Source organism: Kwoniella shivajii, chromosome 3, assembly GCF_035658355.1.
Source record: "Kwoniella shivajii chromosome 3, complete sequence".
Taxonomy (NCBI): Eukaryota; Fungi; Basidiomycota; class Tremellomycetes; order Tremellales; family Cryptococcaceae; genus Kwoniella; species Kwoniella shivajii.
The window spans coordinates 1,151,862-1,170,525 of record NC_085910.1 but is presented as its reverse complement, the minus strand read 5'-3'; the positions used below and the strand labels follow the sequence as shown (position 1 = coordinate 1,170,525).

The 18,664-nt window shown below is 44.1% G+C and overlaps 6 protein-coding genes across 6 annotated transcripts; 3 read left to right on the top strand and 3 right to left on the bottom strand.

Annotated features, from left to right (window-relative positions):
- Positions 1 to 280: 280 nt before the first annotated feature.
- On the top strand, positions 281 to 3,609 carry IL334_002633 (uncharacterized protein; the record flags this gene model as incomplete). The annotated part of the gene is made up of 13 exons (XM_062934377.1): positions 281 to 455; positions 510 to 596; positions 649 to 757; positions 821 to 891; positions 954 to 1,312; positions 1,366 to 1,476; positions 1,527 to 1,594; positions 1,648 to 1,775; positions 1,826 to 2,020; positions 2,069 to 2,296; positions 2,355 to 2,783; positions 2,846 to 3,333; positions 3,403 to 3,609. The coding sequence occupies 13 exons, from the start codon at positions 281 to 283 to the stop codon at positions 3,607 to 3,609; spliced, it is 2,655 nt and encodes an 884-aa protein (XP_062790428.1).
- A 979-nt stretch (positions 3,610 to 4,588) lies between these two features.
- IL334_002632 (uncharacterized protein) lies at positions 4,589 to 6,196 on the top strand (the record flags this gene model as incomplete). Its single annotated transcript, XM_062934376.1, has 4 exons — positions 4,589 to 5,526; positions 5,602 to 5,686; positions 5,795 to 5,925; positions 5,995 to 6,196. 4 exons carry the CDS (start codon positions 4,589 to 4,591, stop codon positions 6,194 to 6,196), a joined length of 1,356 nt encoding a protein of 451 aa, XP_062790427.1.
- A 258-nt stretch (positions 6,197 to 6,454) lies between these two features.
- IL334_002631 (uncharacterized protein) lies at positions 6,455 to 7,693 on the bottom strand (the record flags this gene model as incomplete). The annotated part of the gene is made up of 1 exon (XM_062934375.1): positions 6,455 to 7,693. The coding sequence occupies one exon, from the start codon at positions 7,691 to 7,693 to the stop codon at positions 6,455 to 6,457; it is 1,239 nt and encodes a 412-aa protein (XP_062790426.1).
- Positions 7,694 to 8,334: 641 nt separating this feature from the next.
- On the top strand, positions 8,335 to 9,583 carry IL334_002630 (uncharacterized protein; the record flags this gene model as incomplete). Its single annotated transcript, XM_062934374.1, has 2 exons — positions 8,335 to 8,446; positions 8,505 to 9,583. The coding sequence occupies 2 exons, from the start codon at positions 8,335 to 8,337 to the stop codon at positions 9,581 to 9,583; spliced, it is 1,191 nt and encodes a 396-aa protein (XP_062790425.1).
- Positions 9,584 to 10,189: 606 nt separating this feature from the next.
- IL334_002629 (uncharacterized protein) lies at positions 10,190 to 12,548 on the bottom strand (the record flags this gene model as incomplete). The annotated part of the gene is made up of 2 exons (XM_062934373.1): positions 10,190 to 11,905; positions 11,958 to 12,548. The coding sequence occupies 2 exons, from the start codon at positions 12,546 to 12,548 to the stop codon at positions 10,190 to 10,192; spliced, it is 2,307 nt and encodes a 768-aa protein (XP_062790424.1).
- A 3,261-nt stretch (positions 12,549 to 15,809) lies between these two features.
- IL334_002628 (uncharacterized protein) lies at positions 15,810 to 17,169 on the bottom strand (the record flags this gene model as incomplete). The annotated part of the gene is made up of 4 exons (XM_062934372.1): positions 15,810 to 16,640; positions 16,745 to 16,781; positions 16,880 to 16,934; positions 17,079 to 17,169. The coding sequence occupies 4 exons, from the start codon at positions 17,167 to 17,169 to the stop codon at positions 15,810 to 15,812; spliced, it is 1,014 nt and encodes a 337-aa protein (XP_062790423.1).
- Between the last annotated feature and the right edge of the window lie 1,495 nt (positions 17,170 to 18,664).

Below are 18,664 nucleotides of genomic sequence, written 5' to 3'. Positions count from 1 at the left end.
CATTGATGAGGTTTGACGCGTCTTGTCCCACTAATTAATTAATTATTGATGTTCTCTCTCTGGATTTACTCGTAGTTGATTGATTTTGCATAACGCGTCCAATATTCAATCGTCAACCCGTCAAAATCACCTCTTCGTCCATTCACTCGTTTATACCGGTTGAAATCCATCATCTGTTTCTCTTCTTCATCAAGGGAGGAACAGAGAGACGATGACGATAGAGCCGACGCGCTCAGTAGAGCCGATGACACCGAACAAAACAGTTGAAAATAGAATCACCATGAGTCCTAGTCCGGTAACATCAGTGTTGAAGAGGAAGGCCGGTGAAGAAGGTGAGGAATCAGCTTTCGAACACTTCCAACTTTTGCTAATGAGATTCGGGATAGATGTGATGTGTGGATCGAAGTCAGAGGATAAGGAAAACGCAAACATAGAGAAGAAAGCAAAGGTTGACGGTGAGCAAAGACGCTTCCTGAAGAAGGTACATTAGCTAATGTTATCCGGAACAGCTTCTTCAAATACCTCATTAGTCGAATTGAAAGGTCGAAAACTCATTTTCAAACAAGAGGCATTATCTCGCAAACTGCCAAGAAGACGTGAGCTCTTCTGTGGATGGCGGACTTTAGACTTGAGCTGACAAGTGTTCAGAGTTACTAAATTTCGAAGGATGGCTGCTCGATGAGGTAGAAGCGGGTAAAAAGATCACGGAAGTCCCTGAAGAGTTTTGGGGATTGATAGTAATGGCCGGACATGAACTGTGAGCTGACTATCTCGCTTTGGTTCTCTACTTTGGATGTACCCAACTAATCCGTGATTGTAGATCGTCAAGTAATGAAAGTCTTTTCGTCAAAAATCTGAAATCTGCTTTGGATGTGGTGAAAAGTGGTCAAGGTCAGTGGACGTTTACCATGTTGTAAACTCATGATGAAGAACACAACTGATGTGCTCTGTAGATCCACTCCCAAATGAAGCTGTCATTCCTCTTATACCTAAACTGTTCACTTTGAAACAATACGGCTTCCTTCCTTCGGATTTCTCTCCTTCCACCTCAACTGTGAAGATACCAGCAGCACTACAAATACGCTCTTGGGAAGCCAATGATCTGGAGCAGCATTTCCCCGCGGATCAAATTGACGAATTGATAACCAGAACAAGGATGAGAGAGCAAGCAAGGGAAGATTGCTTGAGGATATTAGATGGTTTAGACGACATTGAGAAGATAGAACTAATTAAGGGGGACAAGGATAAGGGCAAAGATGTGAAAGAGGTAAAGGAGATAAAGGACAAGGTAGTCAAGGAAGATCTAGTCCCAGTGAGTTTGACAGCTGCTCACTTCCATAAGAACTTGAACTGAATGTCACGTAGGAATCGCCTCGCGTGGATAGTAGGAAAAGTAGAGAAGGGACCGCCAATACGGTTGATTCGTCAAGAAGGAGCGCCTCTCCTACAAAGAAAACTAAAATGACACCCGAAGAGGTGAGCTAGTGTGAGACAAGCAGACCAACCGAGCTAACGTTCATACATAGGAGGAAGCTGCTAGGCTCAGGAAAGAAGAAAAGGAAGCTAAGAAAGCTGAGATTGTTGAAAAGAGAGCGTGAGTGCAAAGAAACAGTACACGAGATCAATCTAATATTATTCCGTCTGCAGTGCGAAAGAAAGGGAAAAGGAGAGACGAGATGCTCTTGTGGCCAAGCAACAAAGAACAATGATGGGATTTTTCAAAACCAAACCTCCTACACCTCTCATCAGCAGAGCTAGTCCAGCGGGTCCATCTAGTGAGCATTTTGTGAGATTCTCTCCAACGAAAAATTAACGACACGATCAGGTCTAAAAGGCGACGATGTTTCTCCCGTCAAGAGTAAAGGTAGTGACTATGCCAGAACATTTCGACTCATGCCTCAAAGACCGCATGTTCACATCGCTGAGATGAATCGATGGGTACCAAAACGAGAGTTAGACTCAGGAGAAGGTTCATCAAAAGCAAGTAGTACCTCAGAAGTGGATAGTTGGCAAGCCAATGGTGAGATTTCCGGTTGTCTAAACCTAAGCTGAGCTGACAATACAGCAGATTTCATCGACGAACATCTACGAAGACACGGCAAGAGTACGCGTTCATCTCGACGTCATCTTATCAAGGGCCTGAAGATCATCCCTCCGCATGGTACAGTGGCGGACGTCTACAGTACTCTGGAGGATGCGGAAGACCCCCGTGCGGTATTAAGTCAATTGAAAGACAGAAACAAATTTCCCTGGAAAGTCCTTGCTTTCGATCAACAGACCAGACCCCCTTACTGTGGTGAGTCTTGTCTGTCTTGAATGAAGCAGTGAAGCAAAGCTTAATGCACGTATTACAGGCACCTTCACCAAGAAGTCCGTGGTAGTCGGACCTCGAACGCCCTTCGCTCAAGATCCTATTTTCGACTATTCCTACGATTCAAGCGACGACTGGGTGGACGATGAAGGCGGAGAAGACGTTGATGATTTTGGTGAAGGAGAACCCAAGGAGGATGAGGAGGATGAAGATGACGACGAGGACGAAGGGGAATTCGACGATTGGCTGGATGACGCTGAGGATGTAGATTTCACGCCTGTTGAAGGTGAAAGCACTCCACAAGCTGAACCTGAACAGGCTAGATTACCAATGAAAGTGGTGAAAAAATCGAGAGAAGTGCCGAAAAAGGTTGTTAAGCTCACTCCAAGTTGGAAAGGACCCGTTTGGGAGAGTATTATTGGAGAAGAGGGTACGAATGGATTAGAGGGGTATAGAATACAGTTGTTGAACGGTTAGTGTGATCACCATTGCACCCCTTAGCTATTTGATGCTGACGCTTCACGCACATAACAGAAACACCTCACTCCATCGACCCATTCACATTCAAATCAGATGAACCTGAACAGCGCTTCAAGGCTTCCTTCAGTTCCACCGTCATCGGTGCTACTCTCAATGTCCGCTGCCTACTTTCCGTAGAAGCAATTTTCACTCCATCCGCTCCACCAGTCCCCGAAAAACCAAAATCTGTGCCAAACTCATCATCGATTGACTCCAAACCTATATATGCTTCCACATCATCAACAGCCGTCAATGGCGACGTCACACCTCAATCCCGCTCACGAGCTGCAGGACCTAAAGTTGGTTTCCCAGAAACACACGTCGCGGAATTGTATCAACTCATCGAAGGAAGCAAGAAAATTAAACCTGATTTGGTATCGCAATTGAGGGAGAGCTTCGAAAACATAGCTACTAAAGCTGCTATCGAAGCAAAACTGAAAGAAGTTGCAGTAAGAGAAGGTAAAACCAAGGATAGCCAATGGAAAGTCAAACCTGAAGCATGGGTAAGTATTCTTGCAATATACTCTACTACTCGAGATCTTGGTTTGATGCTAATTCCGTGACTTTGGCAGATCGCCATCGGAATGACACCACCTACTCCCACGCCTACGCCTACGCCGGTACCAGCACCTACAATCGTACCTGTGCCTGCGACCAAACCAGTCACAAGCTTTTTTAGCTCTCCGACTCCAACTTCAGCTCCACCTTCACAGACAAATGGAACAAAAGAGAAATCACTAGCTGGAACCATTGACGAACCAATGATCATCGATGCATAGAGAGATATTTTAGACATGACGTATTTGTACTTTCGTCTTATGTCACTAAACTCATTTTTCAAGAACATTCTCAGCACAAGTTCTGAACATCACTTCAGTCATTCACATCTCGAAATTCCCATATTCACTCGAACATCTCCTTTTTCTTGTTTACCACACATGATTTTCCGATCATTCAAATTTCGTCAATTGTGACCGAGTAATCTTGAACTTCAACACATGTACTGTAACAGTATTTACATATGTAGTCAATGCATCTTCTTACATGTCATCCTGCGACTATCGAAGTGCAATGCTCGATCGTGCATTATGCGGTAACATACCGATGAGATCTGATCCTGACCGCTGAAGTGGCGAAAACGTTCTAGAAGTACTGAATGCATGGAAGGATGAGACTTGTCTTTCAAGGTTCGTGGGTCTAGAATGTGCAATCTGGACTGTGAAAAATCACAAATCAATTGAATTGTGAGGTGAACCTTAAATTGAAAAGCTATTTCCAAAGATTCTAAGTCTATTCATATGATAGATTTCCAAAGATCTAGTACGATTGCGAAAAGCTCCCATTAGTTTCAACTTCAGCCTTCCAATATATGGGATACAATATAGCAAATCTGTCTTCGTGTCCTAGGAGAACCTCATTCAGTTACAATAAACCAAGATGATTGATTCTGATTTTTTGGGACTGGCAAATAAAGGCAGAAAAGGGAATAACCATTGCAAGTAAACGAAGTATGCTTATACACAATATTCGTATGTTCTGGACTTTTTTCTTTTCAACCGTCTGAATAAGTAGGTTGATTTTAGCGTAATGTGCTATTGATTAAGGTTGGTACCCAAATATGTACTGTATACTGGATACATACATGAATTATGACCAGTTGTCTTGGTCTTGCAATTTCTTATCAAATTATATATGTATAAAAATATACTGCAATTCCATTGTCGTAACAGAACACATTCCCCATCAATCACTGTCACCATGTCGCCGAGTAAAGGATTATTAGATTCTGAGTTCTCCACAGTATCTCTCGGTTGCTTTCATGACAATCATGACAGTGATAGTGATTCTGTCTTCACTTCTGAACGCTCACAATCACAATCATCAAATTCATCCAAACATCCTCACGTATGGGAAACCCCATTTACCCTTCCCCTTCCTTTCCATCATCGCAAGATCAAGCACCCAATTCATCATGTCGAATATGGTTACGACCATGACCAAGGCCACGGACATGCTACTGTAAATGATTCGGATAATCTGATCGGTGTCAATCAGGCTTTATCGTCCATCGTTTCTTTTAATTTCAGAAATCAGCTCTCTGTGAAATCAGATTCGCCACCTACAAGTCTCTTACCTCCAATTGAAATTACCTGTGATGGAAGATCTTCTGATCCATCCGCACCCCCACGGACAAGAAAATTTAAACCATCTTTCTATCTATTGGACCACGAGGAAGATGTGCCCCAAGTCGTTATTGACTATAATCGAGAACAAACGAATTTCAACAATAACTTCAAACAAGCCAGTCGATATCCCGAAGATATGAGAGGCGTTATGCCGAGATTTAGAGTGGCTAATCCTGATTTTCTCTCAACTTCCTTCACTTCAGCTTTTTCTTCTTCTTCACTTGGAAGGATTGACGATGATGAAAACAATGAGGATGATGATGAAACGAGAGGAAGTATCTTTCTGGGCTCAGATGATAGTACTGAAGATCTGGGACTGGGATTCGAATCGAGTAATTATACTTTTGATGACGAACTGTACTTCCAAACCCCCGACCATCGAAGATATGATGTTTTCAAAGCAAACTCTCGTAACTTGGTAGGCGGTACTCGGGATCCTTCGAGTTGGATTGAAATGATCAATGGGACTACAGACAATAAGAAGAATACTGGACAATTTCAATGTTTATTGTAAGTTGAATAATGACGTACTGCATCGTGTTGTTTGTCACAAGGAGGGGATTTCGCTAAAATTTGGACCTCCAGATGCCTCGATGTGAAACAGAGAAAGTCGGTCAAATGCAAAGATGTACATCAATTGACTCAAGGTCAACCCCAGAATGGTCACTTGGTATGCGCCAATTGCTCCAGAAGGTGTTGTGAAGGATATGTAAGTGTTTTATTAGGTTTACGTTTGGAGCTATGTCATCTAAATTAGACTCATTTAAACTGCGAATAGTCAACCTGTTCGGATTGTGGTCAAAATGTGAACACACCCTTCAGTGGGTGGAGAAAATGGAGAAAGTCAGAAAAACGAAGAACGGTCAGCGAAGATTGGACGCACAATAATGGATCCAATTTGAAAACAGGGTAAGTAGAACAACCCAAGTGTCCCGACGTAAGACTTTGACTGATATACATATGATGTGTCGATTTTAGAGCTCCAAGTTCAGCCACTACCAATTTTGGAAAAACTGCGCGTCAAAGATCAAAGGGTTTCTTGAGATTTTCGATCGATTTAGGTATTCGTAAAGATCTCATTAGAAAGAATGGGAATGAGGATGATGATGATTGGCACAGAGGGTCGTCTTCAAAGATCAAAGGTTCTAGAGCTTGGAAAGACAAATTGCCATTCTTCTAAGTACCGCTCTAGGAATGAAGGTGGACGCAGTGAACGGCAAATCTCTCTTGGATATATGAAGAACTTGAATGCGGTCCTGAGTGCAACGTTCCAGAAAGCCAATAGCAAATCCAGGAAATATACATTCTATCTAAATCCTCTATATTGTATATCATATATAATGATACACGCATAACTAATTCTAATGAATAATCTGAATGTTGCACAGAAGAATCCGAACGCCCACAGTACTAGTACAAGAGTAGCATACTATCTATCTTATATTCCGCCATCGACTTGCTCTTCCTCGTGCTGTCTATGTCGTCTCGGCTCCATGTCTTCTTTGGCTCCTTGTAGTCGTGATCGAGATACCATCGACGCATATTGGTCATTGTACTCTCCGATATTCTGGATAGGTAAATCATACCCTCTGGCACGTTGTGCCCGAATTGGATCTACCATCATACCAGCCGGGCTAGAAAGATCATTAAGACCGTCTAGCAAGTCGAAGCCATTTGCCCTTTGTTCAATTAAAGAAGTACCTGAGCTATTTCCTGGATCTTCCGCGAGGGCTTTGGCTATGTTTGAGTTGTCGAAGCCAAATCCTCTTGCTCTTTGAGAGTGTAAAGAATCGACGATCAGTCCTGCATAACCGGAAGGGATCTTGTCGCCAAGAAGTTTGTAGCCCTTTGCACGTTGTTCTGAAATAGAATCAGCGGGCACATAGTCGGAACTCGTTAAAGCCGGCAAGTCGAATCCTCTGGCACGTTGAGAACGAAGAGAAGCGGCAGCGATATTGTCGTCTATTGGGAATGGTTCCGGCTCGCTACGCGTTTTGAATTCTCTTGCTCTTTGGGCAGGAAGTGTATCCGTCTTGATCAGACTTGAAGAATCAGCAGATTGATGTAAGGTTGGTAGTATCGCTAAGTCTGAAGTAGGAAGTGGCGAAGAAGCAGGTAAAGGTAACGCTGTGGAAGTACCCATAAGTGGCGGTAAAGGCTTGGATGATTCCTTCAATTTCTCTAAAACAGCTTCATTCCTCTTCCATCTTCCTTTACTTCCACCACTGAACATACCGTTCATACTATACTTCTCGATGGAAGAAGAAGGAGAAGAAAATCCTTCACCCGTTCTCAATCTTCTCCAAGAACTCAACTCATACATACCCACTTCACCCCATAAACTAGCTTCTGTAATAGGTGCAACTAAATCTGTCGGCGAAGGGAACGTAAGTGTCATTTGAGCAGCAGAGAAAGCAGCCAAAAGCCATAATGTAGCAATGAACAAACAAAGTAATACACCAAAAGATAAATGTCCACCTTGGAAAATCGATTGTCGTGCTTGTTTCTGTTTTTGTATCTGTATCTGGTTGATTGATCTTAGGGGCTTCAAAGGTGCTCGTGAATAATCATTTTGGTGTGGGATATTTGCTTGACCGAACAATGTTGGAAATCTAGGTGCATATAGTTCTCGTTCGTTGACTTTGAGCGTGGGTGGTAATGGTGAATGAGGTGCCATTTTTGGATAATACAAGTTCCGGATTGAGTCTGTTTTGGGTTTTAGTTTATTTTCCAGAAAGTGGGGGATAGAGAGTATGTCGATGCATAATATACATGCTGTGATTCATAAATAGGACGAATATACAAATACGGACTATTGACACGTCGGCTGGGCTGGAAATACAGGCTGGTCAGATAGTCCAGGCCAACAGGCGTACAGCTGTCACCGGCCACCTCAAACCACTATGTAGGATTACTGAAATGTCATCTGTTGAGATAGTTTGGAGTCCACACTCAATACACGAATCACTGATTTGGGGTATCACTCTTGGTGCAAGAGCATTATGCATTAGCATGCATGTGGTATCCATTCCTAGTAAAAGCTAATTTGTATGCAGTCAGATTAATTATGAAACCGGGAATTTTCACGCAACTCAGAGTGCCTTATAACTAGAGTCACGACGATCGTCGAATTTCCCGATAATGACGTATGGTGTAACCGATCGCAACCAATTGAGAACATTACTTTTTTCGGTTTATCAGACGGATTGGAAAATGTATTATCGTTGTTCATACACATATAAGCACACTTACCCAAATCATATTGCCATAGTAGCTGTACTCGTATAGCAGATACGAGGATCCGAAGAAACGTTTGTCATGGCGCCAAAGTCGAAGTCAACAGCATCATCAACGGGAGGTAAACGAAAGCGACCCGAAGTGAAAGATGAAGTAGAGGACACAAGCAGTGGAGATGATTTTGAGGATGAAGGTGAGCAGAGCCTTAGAATTTTCACGGATTCAATTCCACGAACTGACTGCTCGATCAGATGAGCAAGACTCTCTTTCGGATCACTATGAAAGCCCTCCCACCAAAACAAAGAAGACAAATGGGAAGTCAAAGACAACTCCCACTAAACCGAGCGGAAAGAAAACCCCCAAATCCAGCTCGAAATCATCATCTTCTACAAAAGCTAAATCCGATACCAAGGAGAGCACCAAACCCGAACCCAAGGGAAAATCATCTGCCAAGGCCAAAACAGCGGCTCAACCTACCAAATCTCGCCAGAAGCTGAAAGATAATTCTGCTTTACTTAAATACCTTCTTTCAGACGAAGCGTTAGACTATGCCAATCCTTCCCCTAAACATGGATATGGTGAAGCTGATTGGGCTTCACACACTTCTCCTTCTAATCCCAAAACAGCTCCTGAACCACTGCCTAAACCATCCGCATCAAAATCCGATCAAGTCAAATCAGAGACTGAACATCCTGCAATGAAAAAAGGAATTAGATATCCACATTCACCAATGACACCCTTTCAAACTTTAGTCTGTTGTTTGATTTTATCGAAACCGTTATCGCACAAGCTGGGTATAAGGACGATATCAACGTTACTGAATCCGCCTTATAATTTCGGTGAATTCAGCGTATTGGAAGAAGCTGATGAGACTAGGTGTCTCGAGGCTTTATGGAAAGCTCGTACTCAACACAAAGAGAAAACAGCGGTACAATTCGGAGATTTAGTTGATGGTGTCAGGGGTTTAAATGGTGAAGGTGAAGAAGATTCTTTGAATGGAATCAAAAGAGCTATAGAAGGGTTGCCGGTCGATCAAGCCCAAAAACGGGTGGGTGATATGCTAAGATCAATCAAGTACATCGGTCCAGTTGGCGTGGGTATCTTTCTAAGGAGAATACAAGGTCAATGGAAAGAAGTTTTCCCTTATGTGGATGAAAGATGTCTAGGTGCTGCAAAAGCCATTGGTCTAATAGGTGAAAATGAAGGTGCAGAAGAAATGGGTAAATTAGCAGGAGGAGATGGGGCGAATTTGGTCAGGTTGTTAGATACCCTGATTGGTTTAGATCTGGAGAAAGGAAAATTAGACGAAGTGGCCGAGAGATACTCGTAATTCAGAGTAATAGAAATGATGTGGGGTAATCGGGTTCTCCTGTCATATTGTACGTGAATCTGATCTGTATCTTGAACGAACACAACCACTGTATCCTAGCCCTTTGTAACATCCAAGAACTTGAGCACATGCATTATAAACATTATTATTCACAATTTACTGTATGGTCATTCACAAAAAGACTCTGATATAGATTACTTCACAATCCGAAATTACTTTATGCTAGGCAGAAAAAGAGAAGGCCAGATGGAGCGTGGAGCACCAAACAAAGAGGAGAAAATGCAAGTAGTGAAGAAAGCGTGTATAAGCGGGAGATACGGTGTAAGGCTACATTTTAGAATCAAAACAAACAAACATATAAGACAAGGTACAGTAGAAAATACCTAGCAGTAAAGTACCCAAAAAAATAAGAATGCTAAAAGCAGCAATAAGAGGGAGAAGAAAATGTCCTGGTGAGAGACTTTATTGACAACTAAAAATAAGATTATGCTATGCCATGCTATGCGATGCAATGCAACAGGAAGAGAAGGGGGATATGATACAATGCGATTTGCCGTAAATAGAAACGGAGGAGGGCAAGTTAGGGATTTAGAAGGCTGGAGGGATTTAATGACGCATTCCAGTACCGGCGTAAGAAGCGACTCTATTAAAGCCTACTCTTCCGAGTACCCGTGTCTTGGCAGATCCGAAGATAGGTGGTTGACCCATTGAGATAGCTCTTGGACAAGGGGAATTCTCGTTTCCGGGGCTGGACCCATTACCTCCTGAAGGTGAAGATTCGTGTTCGTGATCTTCTTCAGTTATGGTCGATCCGTGCCTTCTTGCTGTCGCAGCGGACGCTGCGGCAAAAGCTAATGGCGGACAAGGAGGTTGTGTTCTTGATGATTGCGTGGGTTGTTCACCGTATGTGAAAGATTTGGTCCTACTGAATTTGCGGAAATCGTGCAAATCGGAGTTTCGCCTTTCAAAGTGTTTTGGATCATCCATAGGTGTATACCCTCCATTACAGATATCAGGTTGAGTTTGATAGAATCCACAATAACCACCTTCCAGTATATATACCTCAGGGTAGTAGATTTTGGGATAAAGAGCATTATTGATGAGACGATCTCGGGATCGGAGATGTTTAGCAAAAGTTGGAGCTCGTTTAGCGCTGAATTCGCAATGGAATACTAGAACAACTTGTTCACCTTCATCGAGCTCTCCACTCCTACTGGGTTGAGGGAGATCATTGCCATCGGCATGTACGCCAGTAGACTCGGACAATAACAATTCGTCTAGAGCATCCATTGATTTTACGTTGATGGCTCCTTCAATGTGTCCTCCTGCGTACTCGTAGTCGAATCGACAATCGATGATATGATATCGCTTGACTTTGGAGGAGAAGTGACCACCAATGAGGTTTTTGAGGGTGTTTGGGGAGATACGGACCAAGCCATCTTCTTTTACTTTGTGACAAGGCAAGATTTTCCCATCCATTTCGTTATCCCCAAATCCAGGTAGTCCACCGGGTCCGTAGGGACTGACCTTTTGTTTCCCCTTCTTTCCAACAGGACTGGCGATTCCTTGACCGGAGGTAGCGATGGATGCCCGAACAGGTTTGAAGCCTGGAGAACCGTCAACTTTGGGCACTCCCCGAGGACCGTATCTTCTCATGTATTCGGCTTGGGTACCTGCCATAGACGGTGAGGCCTCGTATTCACTCTCATCTTCCTCCATTTCGTGCATCTTGTTCTGATCACATACGGAAAAAGCTCTTCGCATAGGTGCCAGCCCTGATCGGGGGAATGTACCGGATTGACCGCCGCCTAAAGTAGCTTGAGAGGTACCATACAGAATCGGAAAGGCGGAAGCGGCAGATGCTGTTCGTTGCCCACCGTCGGCAGAAGGGCCAGCAGCCAAGGGACCGAGAGCGGGTCGTTTGTATGACGGATTCCGTCGACTCGCTACTGTATTGGCTCGACCACTTCCGAAGAGCATAGCGCTGGAAGACATCGTTTTGTCAAGTGGCGGTCTGCTCATTTTCAGCCCTAGCGATGTACGCTTGGCGGAGGGAGAGCCGGATGATGGAGAAGCAGGAGATCCAGTCACCAAGGAACGTCGCTTTGAAGGTGGTGGAATAGAGGGGGCAGCTGGTGATTCGCAGAAGAAAGAACCGAGACCAGGCGAACCTGAGAAAGAGGCAGCACCGCTAAAACAGGGCGACTGTTGAGAAGAAGGACGACGAGACTTCATAACAGGAGAGTCGATATCCATACCGAAGTCGTCGCTCATGGAAGTGGATGCGACGGAAGAAGGAGATAAGGAAGAGGCGGGATCAGTCTGTACTGGATATTAGCATGTGCTAGCATAGAGTATTCGCACCATCACTAACCTCTCTCCTGAACAAGTGAGCTTGCATCCCTAATCTTGGTCTTCCCGTTTCCTCGTTTGATGAAGTCCATTGCATAGGGATACCTCCTCTGGGTCTGACCATTGGTTTTCCGTCTGGTAAGGTGGGCGGTAACATCATTCCCTTGTTTGCCTTGGTAGTAGCAGGTCCTGCTGATCGTTGCATAATGTTGGAGGAGATCTCTCGACCGAAAGCTCTGCCCTGTCCCAAAGGTCTAGAAGTCAGAGGTTTCATGCCATCATCAAGATCCATGCTGGATGACTTGGACGGAGATGGTAAAGCACGCTGAAGTGGGACGGGATCTGGACGACGGGGCTTGAGGGAGAAGAGTGGTGATGGAGACAAATATGAGCCGGCGGTTTGGGACAGCAGTGGAGAGATAGCCCCTTTCTTGGCCAACATTGGTGTGGGGGAAAACATGGGTGAAGTATCGCCAAAAGATAGCGAAGAATTGAATGATTGGTCAACTTCAATGGGAAGGTCGGTATCGGTCTGAGTTGGCGAAGGAACCGGCGATGGAAAACGAGATGATGGAAAAGACTCCATCAGTGGTGATGAGGAGAAGCTGTCCATGGCGAAGATTTTGCGATCGATTATGGTAAGTCGATTAACCTAAGTAAGATTCCGTCACAAAGGATAGCGTTTAGGAGGAGGATTTGGAAGCGAAGTGTTGCTGTCTATATTCAGATGATCAGTTTTAGTATCAGCTAACTTCTTTCCTGGCTAGAACTACCCCAGAGATGAGCGAATCGACTAGCTGATAGCGATCAGAAGCATTCTATCAAGCGATAGTCGATGGGTCCAGCTAAATCATCAGGGGATCATGAAACAATAACTCACGATGAAGGGAGGTATGGAACCTGACTGTATGCACCTGCATGCAAGCAGATTGTTCACCGAGACGATTGCAGTTGGAGTAATCCAATGTACGAGACCCGGCACCTCGAAGTGAGACACCGCGATTGGGTGATTGGCTTTGGAGGTGTGGGGTATTACTGTTTGAGATACAGGTTCAGCCTGCCTCTTCTGTCGTGTTATATGTTAGGTGTGCGATTGGGTTGTATGTCGAAGATAAGGAGGCTGAGATTGGAAACCAGACTGAATAGGATGATGTGTCGGAAAAAGTTGGATCACGTTGTACGTCTTGTAAGTTTTTTGAAAGGAATGTGAGAGACCGAATTGTCAGTGGAGTTTTACTTTTTGGACGAATCTTGTTGTAATGTCGCTATTTCCAAGATGTCGAGAATGAATGTGATGGAAAGATAATGAGGAATACTACAGCGTAGTCGAGATAATGTGAGTCGGACTACAATTTAAGAGTCGAATGAGATGAAGTTGACTGACAAGTATAGATGGAAAGTGTGAACGGGGGCTGGTCGCGCCTGCCTTTTCCTTTTCCAATACGACCCTACGCAATCTCCAAATACTGATCCAACCAAACTAATCCTTAAATTCCCTTCCTTACTCGTTGTCTAAACTATGAATCCCTGATAAAATGACGGTATGGGGTTCGACAAATTTCGGATGAAAGAGAAAGACGAGTTGGGTGGTAGTAGTAGAATCGATTGAAAGTTGAACAAATTGGACGAGACCAAAGGTGAATGGAACGGAAGAGCGAAAAAGAAAGGTTTCGGTCAACGTCAAAACCCTTCTATGCCCTGAAATACCCATACAATGAAAACCGAGGGATATCACTCACCAAAGATGAGGAGATTGACTATCGAGAGTAGGAAAAATCAACGAGGCCGGGAAAGCACCGTTGTTAATTTGACGAGATCCTGGCTTGTCTGGCGGAGACGGATGACTGATGAGGCCGCTGTTCGGCTTCTGTGGTGATCTTTGGGTGAACAAGTACACAACTGATGGTAACGGGATTTGATTCTATATGTTCAAGGTTAAGGTGTGGATGGTTATAGATAAATTAACGAGAGAAAGATCCGTTCCAACTAGTTAGATGTAACGTCACAAAGCACGGGGGGAGAGCAATAGCGATAGATACAAGCAAAAATATCAGGTTTTCTACGAGGATTGGAATGACGCGTGGATAGTAATGGAGGTATAGTTGGCTTGTTGATGTTCACAAGTCATCCTGTTCAGTAGGAATAGGAAAAGAAGTCAAGAATAGTGTTGTAAGGATAAGTGAGATTGACATGTATCGTTGGATGGTAATTTTGTATCGTTCAACCAACTTTGGTGAATTTCGAAAACAGGTGCAGGAATAACGCGACTGATTTTTCATTCTGTATTCACTCTGTATTTTGTTGTTTTCCCTTAATCTCGTAGGGTAACAATCCCCGTTATAGCGCAAACAGTGCATCAACGTAACAACCAACATTTCATGAGCATTCCTTAGGTGATTTGCCTTTTCAAATTGAGGTGATGTTTTGGACCTCGGTCTACTTGGAGCTAGCTGGACCTGTCTCTGTGTTTACTGATGAGACTTGTAATGTTCTCATTCACACACAAGCTTCTATTAGCGGGGTGAGATGAGAGGTCAATCACGTACTCTTACGTCTGCTATGGGATCTACTTTACAAGCCACTGTTGAACGATCGCACATCAGTCGCGTTGCAAGGATTCTCATCTTTGAGCGCATGGAAGGATTCGAAGCCACAGTACCAACTTTTGAAAACGCCTCGGACCTTGTCATTGGGTTCGGTACCTCTCATATGATCACTTGCCAGCCTCTTATATGTTCAAGCAAAATTGGTAGGTTCCGATTTATCCGGTGACTTACATCATCTTGGCACGATCCGGTATGTCAAGTAGAAAACCTCATAACGTAGATTGAACTTTCTCATCCCAGCCGAGATATGTTGGATACACATGATGCTCGCTCCCGAACAAAGCGTAGGAATAAACCGCAGCGGTATTTTCAGCTCGGGATGTCCAGCTTGTGAAATCACGCTTCGCGCTCAACTACATCATACGATCAAAGTGTGCATCTCATGCGTTATTCAATGTTGTAATGGGTTTCATCCAACTCGCGAAGATATGACGACAGATGAAACGGAGAGGAGATGTTCTCACCAACTAAAAAGGTACACTGCGCAGGTTTTGTGTGAACCCCTGCACTAAAAATAAGAAGAACAAACATAAAACACCCCGCAAACATACATATGATCCCCTGATCTAACAAAACACCGAGGACAGCCATCTCATTACTTCACCGTCGTCAAGTCCGTCATCTGAGCAAGTTACATTATATTAGACGTATAAACAAAGATGACTTTGTCATGCATGATGTCCGCGTGATGTGCCTGCTTCTGTCTCTTGATTCTAATCTTGTGGATAGTCATGACGAAACGATCCGACTAACGACTTACAAGCCACGTCGGTATTTTTGATATCGACCGGTGATCTTCCTCGTATCTCATTTCATATCTCGTTGCCAAACACCTGTACAGCCCAGCGAAGTCAAGAACTAAAGCAGCATATATCACCTGATGTGATCGAGCAGAGGGACCGGGTCAATCCTAAATTGTCACGCTTGAGAAACGAATGGAAGCTTTCAACGCATGGGGTAGATGATCGAACAGTGAGGTCTTCTGAGTTCTGAGTGATATTATCATCTTCGGATGCTTTCGCTCAGGTCGCCGCCACCAACAACGAGTTATGAGACGTGCGGATCACGGAAATTCAGCGTTAGAGCATAAGATGCTCGATCATGATACTAACAAAATAAATACAGAGCGTTCCACTTGACACGGGAATTTCGTCAAAATCATAACAATCATAAACATGAATAATCCGTCGGAAAACGACAAGTTACCACAGTGAGCAATGACTTGGCTTGTCACTTCTCGCGTTGCTCCAACTTTTTCTACCTATCCGCTACGCTAAAGACTCTTTGCTTTCGAACCTCTCTACAAATCTCGTTCCTTCCCTAATCTGCGATACTCTCACACTCCTATCACTATCATCACCCCCGCTTGATCCTTCGGGCGTTTCGTTTGTGAATCTCCTGGTCCGATCTTCGGGTCCATCACCATCACTTTCCGCAGAATCGAAGCTTGACATAGAACCTTGTCGACCAAACGGGATTGGGCCGAGACGAGTCTCATCATATGGGTTTTCGAAAGGATTGATGATGCTTCCATGGGTTTGTAGATTTGGACCGGGGCCTACTTCTAAAGTACCCGATCTACCTTTACAGTCATTTCGTATAGGAGTAGAAGTGGTTGACGAGATACTGTTGGCGCTATTTGATCTTGAGCGTGGGGTCGACGATGGACTGACTGGTCTCGGCGATTTGCTTCTTAAAGGTAAAGCTACTTCAGAGGGTTCATTAGGTAATTTGACATCTACCCGTCCTTTACCTTTCCCTTTTCCTATGTAATTATTTGGGTTGTCAATTGGCAGCTCCCAATCTGAAGATCTTTGTCTGGTATATACAGGTCTGGTGAAATTGAATTTTGATGCTTTTGGAGTATCTCCTATATCCATTTCCATCTCATTATCTGTCTCTAGTTCCATGTCCATTTCCGGCTGGAATTGGCGTTGGGTTGATGACTGAGCATATGGATCTGTCGACGGACGTGAGAATGATAGAGAAGGTAGCGGATTAGGATTGTTGTGTGTGCGTTTCGAGGGAAGCCGTTTACGATATCGATTCCGTAAATAGATTCCAACGAAAGTGAGTATAATCAAGACTATGACTATGCCCTAAAAGAAGTCATGGAGATATCAGCAAGTATGCTTCAGAGATCGGCAAATCCAGTATTGACGTCTATGCAAGTGAGAACAGTGATTTGGGTAGATGTACCTACAGAGATGAGACCTATAAATCCACCTGTGGATCCCGCACTGAACTCCGCAACACAGCAGACATGAGCAATTGCTCCTTAACTACCCTGTTCGCAGCGATATCGAAATCGTATACCGCCAAGGCTTGATAGGCTCACATTTTTGGTTCACTCCCTATACCTCTCCACTTAGTTTCAGTACTGATTGGCGGACCTGTACCATACTGTATTCACGCTATCAGTCTGAATTCTCCCTTTTCAAGGCTAGTATAGTTTATACGCACGGTCACCGATACTGGAGGGGTCGTCAATACATGTCAACTCTTGTATATAGAACAAAATCAAAAGTCGGACTCACATGGACGAGTTGTGGTTATTCCCGAACCACTTCCACCTCGTTTCTTGATTCTTGAACTGGGAGGTCCACGAAGGAACCAATGAAGGACCATCTTAGTCTATATAAGCGGAAGCATCGAGCTGGGGATCTTGAGGGATATGTTGCGGGCTGACGGTATCTGTTACCGATGATTGGGTTCGTGAATTCCCGTGGGGTATAGAAGCTGATACCACTCGCCGTTGTGGTCGTCCTTATGATCGTGATGTTGAAGAGGACGTAGAAGAACGGCTGAAGATGGTCATACGCGACGTCACCTTTAAAATGGCATTGCTCAATAATGTTTGAGATAAAACCCCCGGACTGCTTTTAGCCGAGTGATAACGATACGGTGACCTATCGATCTTTTATGATAAAGCCACGTGTGATTGTTTTGGTCATCTGCGTTCATCATTCTTGTATCATTTTTCGGCCGTCTAATCAGATAACTTCGTCTATCCACCTATCCATAGGTCCGTTTAACGACACAAACGGGACGAGGGAAAGAAGAATCTTAGATCTCACTGCCTCAATCATACTTTTCTCCTTATTCTCCCGCTATCAGATTGGAGTGAGCCAAATTGCTTCCTGGATCTCGCTTATACTCCGTGTGAACACACAGAATGTCGGATCTAAGGGTTTCCATAGCTTAGGTTATATTGACTGATCATTGACGATACTCGAGTAGTAGCGGTTGAATGACTACGGATCTTCTGAGGATCGAAATAAAGATATTCGGCCGTATCCATCATACAGCTACGGAGACAGTAAGAATAACTCCCGTCCACCAACATGCAAATAGCGCTCGTCGTGACGGATCTACCAGCATCTGATTTCTCGCCATGCACACTCATAACAATTCATAGTATATTGAATCACCTGATATGACTGATCTTAGGTCGCACGAATAAGATCGTTGCATCATCAGAAAAAGCACAGACTCTCTGATATGGTCACGAGGACGATGATTTCACTCCCTCAACAATGGAACCGAATAAACTCCTGAGCGATTCAACCCGATGACCTACAATATAGGGCTGATTTCGTACCTTGCAAACCGGAGGGAAAATGTAATCTGATAAGCGCATTGATGGTTTTCGACCGAAGCTTTCAGGTGATCTTGCAGGGCTGTCAAGTTATTGTAAGGAGCACTGTCTATAAACAAGAGCGTCCAAAGGAATGGACGAGGATGCTCTGTCAGACAAGCTGATCGGTGGTCTTGGCTAGTACTAAGAATAAACAGCTCGTCAAAACAATATCTAATCGGCCGAACAGATGTACCTCAGATCTACAAAATATTGCTCCGTTCCTGATAGTTTGGAAAGCGCTAACCAGTTCATCTAATTAGTCCTACTTGACCTGACCCGCTGATCGAAGTATCAGAGCCGCCTCTTCTCGAGAGAATAGCTAGATCAATTCTTGTACGTGAACAAGGAAGCATGACACGCACACAAAGAGACCTCACTCGTTTGATTCCGTCCGAAGGGCCACCTTAAACTAGCATCTCGAGTAACTCAAAAGGTCAAAGAACGGCTCTTGCCCTTCATGCCTGTTGGCAGGGGTTTCCACAT